This window comes from Orycteropus afer, unplaced genomic scaffold (genome assembly GCF_000298275.1).
Source record: "Orycteropus afer afer isolate SDZICR_OR568_19922 unplaced genomic scaffold, OryAfe1.0 scaffold00162, whole genome shotgun sequence".
NCBI lineage: Eukaryota > Metazoa > Chordata > Mammalia > Tubulidentata > Orycteropodidae > Orycteropus > Orycteropus afer.
The window spans coordinates 762,636-774,735 of record NW_006921749.1 but is presented as its reverse complement, the minus strand read 5'-3'; the positions used below and the strand labels follow the sequence as shown (position 1 = coordinate 774,735).

General features: G+C 40.1%; 1 protein-coding gene across 1 annotated transcript in view; it reads left to right on the top strand.

The window, feature by feature from the left end:
• Positions 1-1,301: 1,301 nt before the first annotated feature.
• The window catches only part of BBS7 (Bardet-Biedl syndrome 7), a 111,699-nt gene continuing 100,900 nt past the window's right edge, over positions 1,302-12,100 (top strand). Inside the window, exons 1-2 of the mRNA XM_007946448.2 lie at positions 1,302-1,337; positions 5,367-5,432. Of these exons, the coding sequence (XP_007944639.1) occupies positions 1,302-1,337; positions 5,367-5,432 (102 nt within the window). The remainder of the gene's footprint in view (positions 1,338-5,366; positions 5,433-12,100) is intronic.

The window sequence follows — 12,100 nt, the reverse complement described above, 5'->3', positions numbered from 1 at the left end:
TAGTCAGATTCCACACTGCCATTAACCTTTCAAAAACTATCACTTACTGAGTCTGGGCCAATTTTTTCCCCATATACTTCAAGAAAAATAACATACAGCAATAGATTGTATGCGGAAGCAGTTATGAGAATCCTGCTCTCTACTATTAAACCAAAAAACCAAACTCACTGCCGTCCAGTGGGATCCGACTCATAGCAACCCCTGCTTGGGTTTCTGAGGCAGTATCACTACGGAAGTAGATTGCCCAAACTTCCTTTCTAGGAGTGGCTGGTGTGTTTGAACTCCCAGCCTTCTGGTTAGCAGTCAAATGCCTTAGGCACTACGCCACCAGATCTAACAGTAAATATATTTGCAAACAATGCCACTCTTTTTATTTTGGAAACTTTTTTTTTTCTCCTTAAAATGTAATCTGTGGGATGGGTTTATTTTTAATAAGTTAACATTTTTGTGTCAGTTCTAATTTCTAATATAGTAAATATCAGTAAGTAGCTCATATGAACAAGAACAACAACAAAAAAAAACTTTGGGGTCCTCAATAGTTTTAATTTTTGTAAAGGAGTCCTGAAGCCAAAAGTTAAGCACTGTTGTTACAACCTAATCAAACCAAACTCAATCCACTACCGTTGAAATGATTCCGATTCATAGCGACCCTACAGGGCAGAGTAGAACTGCCTCACAGGGTTTAGATGGCTGTAAACCTTTAAGAAAGCTGAGTGCCTCACATCCCTCTCCCGCTGGGTGGCAGGTGGGTTTGGAGGGTACCAAGCCCCTATCTTTCTGTTTGCAGCCGAATGCTTTATCCACAGCGCCACCAGAGCTCCTTAACGCTTATAATGGTGTGCCTAATTCTTCCCGTTCTAGTGACACAATGAAATAGAATCTATCCGGGTCTCACACCTTGGCTCCAACACCAGGAGAAAAGACCTCAGAAGGGAAAAGCCAGGATAGAGAGAGTAAAAGGGGTAGAACCAGAACTGCGTCTCTTGTCACCCTGGAAACCGCCGTGCTTGCGTCACGGAGATCTTGTCTTCCGGACTCTCCGCCTCTGATTGGAGTAAGCTATAGTGCAGAGGGCCGAGACGTATTTTCGTTCTGGGGCCACTCGCATGAACGTACTGACGTCACGCCGGACGCCGCCGCCCCGCCCCTGCATCTCCCTTCGAGACAGACAGAGGTGGCTGTGGTTGTACTTTAGAGGAGGACGCGGGAGGCCCCTGTGGTGAGACCTGAGGCCTAGGGGCCACTAGTACCTGTCTCTCCTGCCCTGCTCCGGCTCTGTGCGTCGCGTCAGTGCAGCTGTCATGGATCTGAATTTAAATCGAGCGGATTATTTACAGGTAAATCCCGGGGGGGGTGGGGGGAGACGAGCGCCGCGCGAGGTAAGCACCACGTCCTGAGAAACATTCGTTCACACTTATGTCGGTCAGGATCTGCGGACACCGGCTGGGAGCGAGTGGGGTTGCGAAGGAGCCTGGCTGGGTACCACCATCCTGGCGACCCCTGTCGTGGGGAGCCTGGTAGGTCCGACTGTAGTGTGATGCTCCGCCAGTACTTGGAAAAAGTGGCATACGTCACTGAGGAGTTAGCGCTTGCCGAGGGTGCCCTGAAATATCCTGACGCGGTCTGGTCCCCGAATTTCGCCGTAGGGCCCTTTTCGTCCCCGGCTACAGCTACCAGTAGGCTCCTGAATCTCTCCCTCTACCGGGTACCTTTTGTCAAGTGCCACGCCCTTGTTCCGAACTTTGAGCAATGACAACCCATTATTAAGCATCTAGTTTGTTTTAAGAGTTTAAAATACATAAATATTTAATCCTCATAAAATTTCTGCAAAATGGGTAATCCTGCAAATGAGGATTGGAAGGTCTCAGAGAAGGTAAACAATTTGCTTTAAACAAAAAACCAAACCTACTGCCTTCATAGCGACCCTATAGGACAGAGTAGAACTGCCCCATATGGTTTCCAAAGTTGAAAATTTTTAGGGAAGAACTGCCATCTTTCTCCCACCGGTTGGTTGGTAGGTTCGAACCAATCGCCTTCAGTTTCCAGCTGAATGTTTTAACCACTGTGGCACCAGGGCTCCTGCAGTTTGCTTAATAGCTAAAAGTGATGGAGAGTCGCTATTTGAAACAGTCTTGGATTCCACAGCTAATCTTCTCTTACATTACCTCTCAGAATTTCTTTCAGTCTCTTCAAATAGATTTAGAATTGAATTACTTAAGTCCTCCTCTTTCCCATATCCTGTTTCCAGTCATTTTGTTTAGGTTAATAGTCCAAGTGTTTGCCCAATTTCCCTCAAACTAGAAATTGGGGAGTTATGCTAGGTGGTGGTTGTTTGTGCCATCGAGTTGGCTGTGACTTGTAGCAACCCTGTGTGCAACACAAGGAAACACTGCCTGATCCTGCACAATTCTCAAAATCCTTGCTATACTTGAGACCATCATTGCAGCCATTGTGTCATTCGATCTTGTTGAGGGTCTTCCACTTTTTCGCTGACCCTCTGCTTTGCCAAGCATGATATCCCTCTTTAGGGAATGGTCCCTTCTGACAACATGACCAAAATAGGTGAGACAAAATCTGGCCATTTTCAATTCTAAGGAGCATTCTGGCTGCATCTCTTCCAGGACAGATTTGTTCATTCTTCTGGTAGTCCATGGTACTTTCAGTATTCCTCAACACTATAATTCAAAGGCATCAATTCTTCTTTGGTCTTCCTTATTCGTTTTCCAGCTTTCACACACGTAACAGGCAATTGAAAGTACCATGTCTTGGGTTAGGTACACCTGGTGTTTAAAGTGACATCTTTACTCCTTAACACTTTAAAGAGGTCTTTTGCAGTAGAGTTGACCAGTGCAATATGACTCCTGATTTCTTGACTGCTGCTTCCAAGAGTGTTGATTTTGGATCCAAGTAAATTGAAGTCCATGACATTGTCAATCTTCATTTATCATGATGTTGCTTATTGTTCCAGTTGTGATGATTTTTGTTTTCTTTATATTAAGGTTCAGTAATCCATATTGGGAGCTCTGGTAGCACAGTGGCTAAGGCACTTGACTGCTAACCAGAAGGCTGGCAGTTCAAACCCACCAGCCACTCCTTGGAAGGAAGATGGGGCAATCTACTTCCGTAGTGATACTGCCTCGGAAACCCAAGGAGGGGTCACTATGAGTCGGGGCCAGCTCAACGGCACATAACAACAACAACAACAATCCATATTGAAGACTGTAGTCTTTGATCTTCATCAATAAGTGCTTCAAGTCACCTTCACTTTCAGCAAGCAAGGTTGTGTCATTTGCATATCACACGTTGTTAATGAGTCTTCCTCCAGTCCTGATAATGCGTTCTTTATATAGTCTAGCTTCTCGGATTATTTGCTGAGTACTAAGTATGGTGAAAGGATAAAACCCTGACACACACACACCCTTTCTGATTTTAAACTACATAGTATCCTGTTCTTTTCCAATGATAGCCTCTTGATCTATGTACAGGCTCCTCATGAGGAAAATGAAGTGTTTTAGAATTCCATTCTTTGCAATGTTATCCATAATTTGTTATGATTCACACAGTCAAATGCCTTTCCATAGACAACATAACACAGATAAATATTTTTCTGATATTCTTTGCTTTCAGCCAAGATCCATCCATCATCAGTAATGATATCCCTAGTTCCACACCCTCTTCAGAATCGAGCTTGAATTTCTGGAAGTTCCCTGTGAATGTACTGCTGAAATTGGTTTTGAATTATTTTCAGCAAAATTTTACTTGCATGTGATATTAATGATATTGTTCAATAATTTCCACATTCTGTTGGATCACCATTCTTGGGAATGGGCACAAATACCTATCTCTTCAGTCACGTGGCTAAGTAGCTGTCTTCCGTATTTCCTGGCATGAATGAGTAGGCACCTCCAGCATTGTATCCATTTGTTGAAACATCTCAATGGGTATTCCATCAATTCCTGGGGCCTTGTTTTTTTTGCCAATTTCCTCAGTGTAGCTTGGGCTTCTTCCTTCAGTGCCATTGGTTCTTAAGCATATGCTACATCTTGAAATAACTGCACATCAACCAATTCGTTTTGGTATAGTGATTCTGTGTATTACCTCCATCTTCTTTTGATGATTCATGCATTGTTCATTGTTTTGCCCATCGAATCCTTCAATATTGCAAGTTAAGTCTTGAATTTTTTCTTTAATTCTTTCAGTTTGAGAAATGCCGCGTGTATTCTTCCCTTTTGATTTTCTAACTACAGGTCTTTGCACATTTCATTGTAAGCCTTTATTTTGTCTTTTTGAGCCACTCTTTGAAATCTTTTATTCAGCTCTTTCATTTCATCATTTCTTTCATTTGCTTTAGCTACTTTCCATTTAAGAGCAAGTTTCAGAGTCTCTTCTGACATTCATTTTGGTCTTTTCTTCCTTTCTTTTCTTTTAATGACCTTTTGATTTCTTCATTATGATCTTCTAATAGATTTACATCCAGGTGGCCACCATATCTTGCTGCTTTTATCCCCTAAATATTTCTTCAATCTTTCCTGTTACCTGTATGTCTATTACCCCCAAATTCAGGTCTCATCTTCTCTTTCTCTGATAATTGAAATAGCATCCTAATTGGGCTGCTAGCCTCCAGTTTCACCTGCCTTCAAGCTATCCTTCACATCACTTACCTGACTGATACTCCAATAATATAAATCTAAACATATTGTTAATGTCACCCTGGGATACAGAATAAAATCATGGATCTATGATGAACTTTATCATCTATTATATGCAAGTTCTTTCATAATCTTTTTTTTCTTCAACTTTTCTCCCGTTGTCTGTCCTTTTCATCTAGTAGTGTACCACTAGGGACAATTTCCTACTGCACAAGTCATGCTATTTTCATTATCCCTACCTTATGTAAAATAATCTTTAGTTAATCAGTTAGATTGGATGTATCATGTCATTAGTTTATTTGGTACTTTAGCTCAAATTTTCTGTGTTTCATTTTTAATAAAACTGTAATCTATTTCCAAAGATTTTTAATCACTTTATACAAAAAATCTTTAAAAAGTAGTATTAAATTATATAACAATGCTTCTAGAAGTATCTTTTTCTGAAGCACCTTACCAATAATTATTTTTGGCTTGACAACTTTACAGGATAAATTTTAACTATTTTTGGTTGTTTCCCATAGTCTCACTTTTGTTACATATTTTACTTGAAAATAAGTTTATCATTGATAATAATGGTAATTATATCACTAGTTAACAGCAGTTAAAAATGTAAGGCTCACTGATATGAAACTGATGATTCTTTTCATCTCTACTGTAAATAGCTTCAAATTACAATATAAAAGAAAATATTTACCATGTTTTGGTGTGTTTTATTAGGTGGGAGTGACCTCTCAGAAAACTATGAAGCTACTTCCTGCCTCAAGACATAGAGCTACACAAAAGGTACTATATAGATACTGTTTACAGAGGGTGGTTTATATTTCCTTCATCTTTGCTAAGTTATTCTTTTTAAAACGCTAATGCTAAAGGGGATATGAGTTTCTTTTTATTTGAACAGAGGTAAGACATTTATAGACCATTTTCTTGCATATTATAATTATTATGTATAATTAGTAAATCATATTAGCAAACCAGTTAAAAATCATACCCATTTTTTTCTGTTAAATAATTTACTTTTTGTGTATTTGTATGTATGAGATTGTATTTTGGTTCTCTAGTGTTATTCTAATAGAAAATACCACAAGTGGATGGATTTAACAAATAGGGATTTATTTTCTTACAGGTTAGGAGGCTAGAAGTCCAAATTCAAAGTGCCAGCTCTAGGGGCTGGGTGAAGGCCCTTTGTCCTTGGGCTTTAGCTCTTCCTCTTGCTCCTGGCCCACTGAAGCTAGAAGCTTCTCTTAACTCAGGTGGCCACTGGTTTTGGAGGCTGACAGACCCAAGGTTGACAAGTAAAATGGCACAGTCCCAAAATTAAGCAGTATGGCAGGCCACTAGTTAACAATCCTAAGATCGGCACACATCATGATAGGCTGCTAAATGAAGACTCGGCTATATGCAGAGTCTAAGCATGCCAAAAAGCTTGAAGACCTTTCTCAAGGATGTCTTCTTTTATACTGGAAGCAGACAACTTCCCTAAGGGAGCTACTCAGCCGCTCCAGTAGATTACTGTGGAGCTGATTATCCATCTCATCATGGGGAATAACTACATCCAGCTGCCCAGCCACTCAAAACCAAGTCCAGTCAAATTGACACACAACTTAACTACCACAGATTATATATATGGAAAAGGAATGTGTAACACAATAGGGTATAGGGAAAAAATGATTTCTTTAACCTTTTTCATATTTTTAAGAGGAATTGAGATTTTAATTGAGTAATTAAATGTATACATTTGTATTTAACCAATTGTTGTTGTTGTTATGTGACATCGAGTCAGACCCGACTCATAGCGACCCCTCCTTGGGTTTTCGAGGCAGTATCACTACGGAAGTAGATTGCCCCATCTTCCTTCCGAGGAGTGGCTGGTGGGTTTGAACCAACAGCCTTCTGGTTAGTCAAGTGTCTTAGCCACTATGCTACCAGAGCTCCCATTTAACCAATAGTATTAATTATTTTTATAGAAATACTTATCCTATGATTTCCACAAGAAAATTACAGTTTATGAGTAGTCTAATGGGATTGTTCTAGTGCCACTCTGCCAGTAATATACCACAAATGGGATGGCCTTAACATACAGGAGTTTATTCTCTCACAGTTTGGAGGCTTTGAGTCTAAGTTCAAAGTGCCAGGCTTTTGGGGCTGGGTGAAACCTTGGGGTCTAGTACTGCCTCCTGCTCCCAGCCCACTGGAGCTAGAGGCATTTTGTCACTCAGACAGCTGCTGGCTGCTGAGGCTGACAAACCCAAGGTTGACAAGTAAAAAGGCACAGTCCCGATGTTACCAAACCATGCGGCAAGCCATTAATTTAAGTCCATTGTAAGTCCCAAGGTTGGCAAAGCATGGCAGGCTGCTGAACAATGACATGGCTACATGCATGGTCCAAGCATGCCATAAGCTAGAGACCATTCCCAAAGCTCCTGCTTATATACAGGAAACAAACTACATACCCAAAGGCAGCTACTCAACTGCTCACAGTAGATTCCACCATGGAGTTGATTACTAGTCTCATCATGGGGAATACTACATCCAGCTGCCCAGCCACTCAACCAGGCCTACCCGAGTTGACACAAAAACATAACCACCACAATTCCATCCCTTGTCAACTTGGCACCTGTATAGATCTTCAATGGGTAGCATCTGTATAGATCTCTCTCACTGGGTGACTCCAGTTCCCTAGTTCCTGAGTGGTGACCTCACCCCCTTGGCCTGGCGGGCCCTGTTCCTCCTGGAACAGCCCTGCCCCCTTGCTTTTGGGCAGCAGCTATGGCTCCATCCCAGTGGCTCACATGAACAAGCAGCCCCACACTCCAGAGCCAAGTTGGTGACAGTCTGGCTCTTTGAAACCTAGGGGGCTGTGATGATTCCACCCCCGAAAGCCATGCTCCTACCATTAAGGCTGAGGCAGCTCTGCTTCCCATTTCCTTGGTCTCTCTTCTTCTGCCGATTAACACCAAAGGCAACCCACTCCATTGGAAAACTTCCTGCCCCAAAAGCACTTGGTTGTCTTGCTCCATGGGCTGGCCAACTTGCTACTCCATCTCATGCCGGTATCTTTTACCAATTAATGCCTGAAGACAACCCACTCCTCCAGGAACTGCCTACTCAGTGGCACCCAGCTTTCTCCTACATGGGATGGTAAGCCTGTTGCTGTTTAATGCCAGTCTTTGGGCTCTGCTACTGCCATCTCTCATGCTGCTCTCTTGGCTGGGCTCCTGCTATCTCTCATGCTGGTCTCTTGACTCTGCTTCTGCTGTCTCTCATGCCATATGCTGGGGTCTCTCTGCCAGGGTCTCGGGTCAAGGATACACTCCACTCCTGTTTCCACATTTTAGGTATCTGTCAGAGTAGCACCCTGCTCTCTCAGTACCAAATTCTGTTCTGGTTGCCTAGTAACTCTGTGACAGGAATATACCACAAACCGGATGGCCTTAACAAACAGGAGTTCATTCTCTCACAGTTTGGAGGCTTTAAGGCCAAGTTCAAAGTGCCAGGCTCTACGGGCTGAGTGAAAGCCTCTCAACTTTGGGGTCCAGCTCTGCCTCCTGCTCCCAGCCCACTGGAACTGAGGCATTTCTTCACTTCACTCAGACAGCTGCTGGCTGCCGAGGTTGACAAACTTAAGGTTGACAAGTAAAAAGGCACAATCCTGATGTTACCAAACCACATGGCAGACCATTAATTTAATTCCATTTTAAGTCTCAAGGTCGGCAGAGCATGGCAGGCTGCTGAACAACACGTCTATATGCAGGGTCCAAGCATGCCATAAGCTAGAAACCGTTCCCAAAGCTGCTGCTTATATACGGGAAGCAGACCACATACTGAAAGGCAGCTACTCAGCTGCTCACAGTAGATTCCACCATGGAGTTGATTACCAGTCTCATCATGGGGAATACTACATCCAGCTGCCCAGCCACTTAACCAGGCCTAGCCAAGTTGACACAAAAATATAACCACCACAAGGATTCTTAAATAGCTTTAAAATAAGTACCGTATTTTGATATGCTTACATTTTATCAAGATATATCAATAGGTTTCTGATTGTTATTTACTGTACACAGTCTATTAGAGCAAAGATTCTCAAATTTTTTGGTCTCAGGATTCCTTTACATTCTTAAATTCTTAATGATATCCAGGAACATTTGTTTATGTAGTTTATACTTATCAATTTTGTTGTTGTTAGGTGCCATTCAGTCAATTCCAACTCATAGTGACCCTGTGTACAACAGAACCAAATTCTGCCCGATCCTGTGCCATCCTCAGAATTGTTGCTATGTTTCAGCCGCTGTTGCAGCCACTGTGCCAATCCATCTCATTGAGGGTCTTCCTATTTTTCACTGGCCCTCTACTTTACCAAACTGTACCTTCTCCAGGACTGGTCCCTCCTGATAGCATGTCCAAAGTACATGAGACAAAGTCCCACCATCCTCGCGTCTAAGGAACATTCTATTTTACTTCTTACAAGACAATTATCTATCAATAATTATCATATAAAAATTAAAACTAAGAAATATTTAATATACTCTTTGAGAATGATAAATCCATTGTATGTTTATATCATCATTTTTATGAAAAAAGGTATTTTCTAATACTGAAAAAGAATTTAGCAAGAAGAGTGGCAGCTTTACAGTTTGACAAATCACATGTTTTATGTCTGTTATACAGACAGCTGAATTATCACATCTGTTTTCTGTATTCAATCTGTTGTAATATGTTGTCTTGGTTGAATTATATGAAGAAAATAGGTTCATGCAGATATATAGTTGAACAAAGAGAGCAGTATTTAAATAACTTTTCCAAATAATTATGGCTCTTTTTATTTGCTACTACACCTAGGTTTGACAGACTATAGTTTCTTAAAATTTAGATGCAGTGTGGAATCTGAAATCATGTTGATGAACTTTTCATACTCAGCTCTGGTGACATAGTGTGTAAGGTATTTGACTGCTAACCAGAAGACTGGTGGTTCAAAACCACTCCTTGGAAGGAAGGTTGGTCAATCTACTTCCATAATGAGAACCGCCTCAGAAATCCAAGGAGGGGTCGCCATGAGTCAGATCCAACTCAACATCAGTAAGTTTTGGTTACGTTAAAATCCATTGGTGTGGCTTTCACTTTGAATGGATTATTTTTACCCATGCATGATTTTTATTGCATCATGCAATAGTGATTTGAGATTATTGGTTCATTGAGTTATAAAGATCTTCCAAATGTGGACATACTTGATTATAGACTTTTTTTTTTTAAAAAAAAGACATTTGTTAATATTACTATTGATCTTATCAGAAAAGTTATTAAGTATTGAGAAACTGTGACGCTCACAGTGGCGATTAAAAATTTTTCAAAATACTGATTTTCACTTGAAATCTCAAAATTTTATCTATGGGAGCGAGTACTGTCAGTTATTTTCCTTTGAAGTAATAAGCTCACTTCCTTCACTTTCAAGAAAAGGTCTGCTAAATACCCAAGTGTTAATAACTACAGCTGTCAGTTGTTTAAAGTTGAAATGATGTTTCTTGAAAAAAGTAGGTAGTTCAACTCATGACTTGAACAATTACGCCGTGCTTTTTCTTGAGACTATATCAGTATGCAGAAGTACTTTATGCATTTTTTTCTATTTCGTCATATTAAATATTAAAAAGACAAGTACTCTTGGGGCGAGGTTCAATAAAATTGATATTTTTTCTGTTTCATCCGGGGCATTCTTATGTGAAGGTGGCATTTCTTTTTACTTTCAAGTGGTGATGAAAAATGCTGTTATCACTGGTGTACAGGCATTCACTGAATTATGAGCAAGTTCGGTTCCTAAATCTGTCCTTTAGCTGAATTTGTTAGTAAGTTGGAACAGTTAGCTGTGATTCATATCTAATGCCAGTTAGTCAAATGTTCGTGTTAGTACATAGTATATAGCGTACATTTCTGTGCATAAAATATGTTTAAAAAAACACTTCTAGTTACACTAAAACATCTTGAACATAATAATATAGTAATGATAATGTTTTGATGTATGTTACAGAGCATCACTCATTTGTTATTATGAACCAGCGTATGTACCTCAAATTTTTAATAAAATGAGCTTTATGGATTTTATGTAAGTCAGATGTTCATAACCCAGGAGCTGCCTGTAGTTAGGTGGTGATGTTTGATTCTTATCAGTCACTGGTGATTTTTTACCCACCATTGCTTTTGTGAAGGAGCGCTGGTGCTATCATGGTTAAGCATGCAGTTGCTAATCAAAAGGTCAGCACTTAAAACACAACAGGTGCTCCATGGGAGAAAGATGAAGCAGTCTGCTTCTGTAAGGATCACAGCCTTGGAAACCCCATGGGATAATTCAACCATTTTATACAGTCTCCATGAATTAGAATTGACTCAACAGTATTGGGTTTGATTTTACTGGTTTTAAACCATCAGTGCAAATATCAACCCAGTGAAAAAAGACAAAGACTTAATATTATTTAAAAATAGTTTTGACCTTGCAGATCCTGTAAAATAGTCTTGATGACCCCTTGGGGTCCAAGGACCACCCTTTGAGAATGCCTGTAATAGAGCTTATAGTTTTACAGGTTGGAGTAGTTGTAGTCAAAAATTCATAATTTTAACTTTTCTTTTATCTATTTTCTCAAAATGAATCTCTGCCAGTACCAAAACCAAAAACCAAACCCACTGTCATCGAATCAATTGCAATTCCTAGTGACCTTGCTGGAAACCCTATAGGGTTTCCAAGGCTGTAAATCTTTACAGAAGCAGACTGCCTCATCTTTCTCCCATGGAGTAGTTGGTGGGTTTGAACTGCCGACCAGCAGTGATTAAAGCCGAATGCTTTAATCACTACACCACCAGAGATCCTTCTGCTAATACAAAGGCCTATAATCCCTCTTGAAAATATGTATATAATTATTTGAGAATGTGCCTTGATCTGAGGAGTCTACAGCTTTCATCAGATACTCAGAAGGGTTTGTGATCTCTCCAGAGAGTAAAGAATCTGTGACCTAAGAACGTGTCTTGTGAAATACCAATTTTTTGATGTTTGAGACTTATTTTATGTACTAATGCATAAGAACGTGTCTTGTGAAATACCAATTTTTTGATGTTTGAGACTTATTTTATGTACTAATGCATGGTAAATTTTCTAATGTTTCTGTGTTCTTAAACATTTATACAATTAAGATGAGTGTTTATACACACATGAACAGACATATATGTACTTATATACATTATATGCATGTATATTTGATCCAAGGTAATTGTTTTTCTGCTTTCTATTCCTTTGCCTACTTGATTATGATTTTCTGAAGAAGTGTTGCTATGCATCTCTACTACGATAGGGTTTCTATGAGAAATATAGAGCTACCTATTAACACTTCAGCTTCTACAGTCTGAAATTGACCAAACATGCAATCAGGATGTGTTAATTATCACTGGTGACTGGAATGCAAAAGTTGGAAACA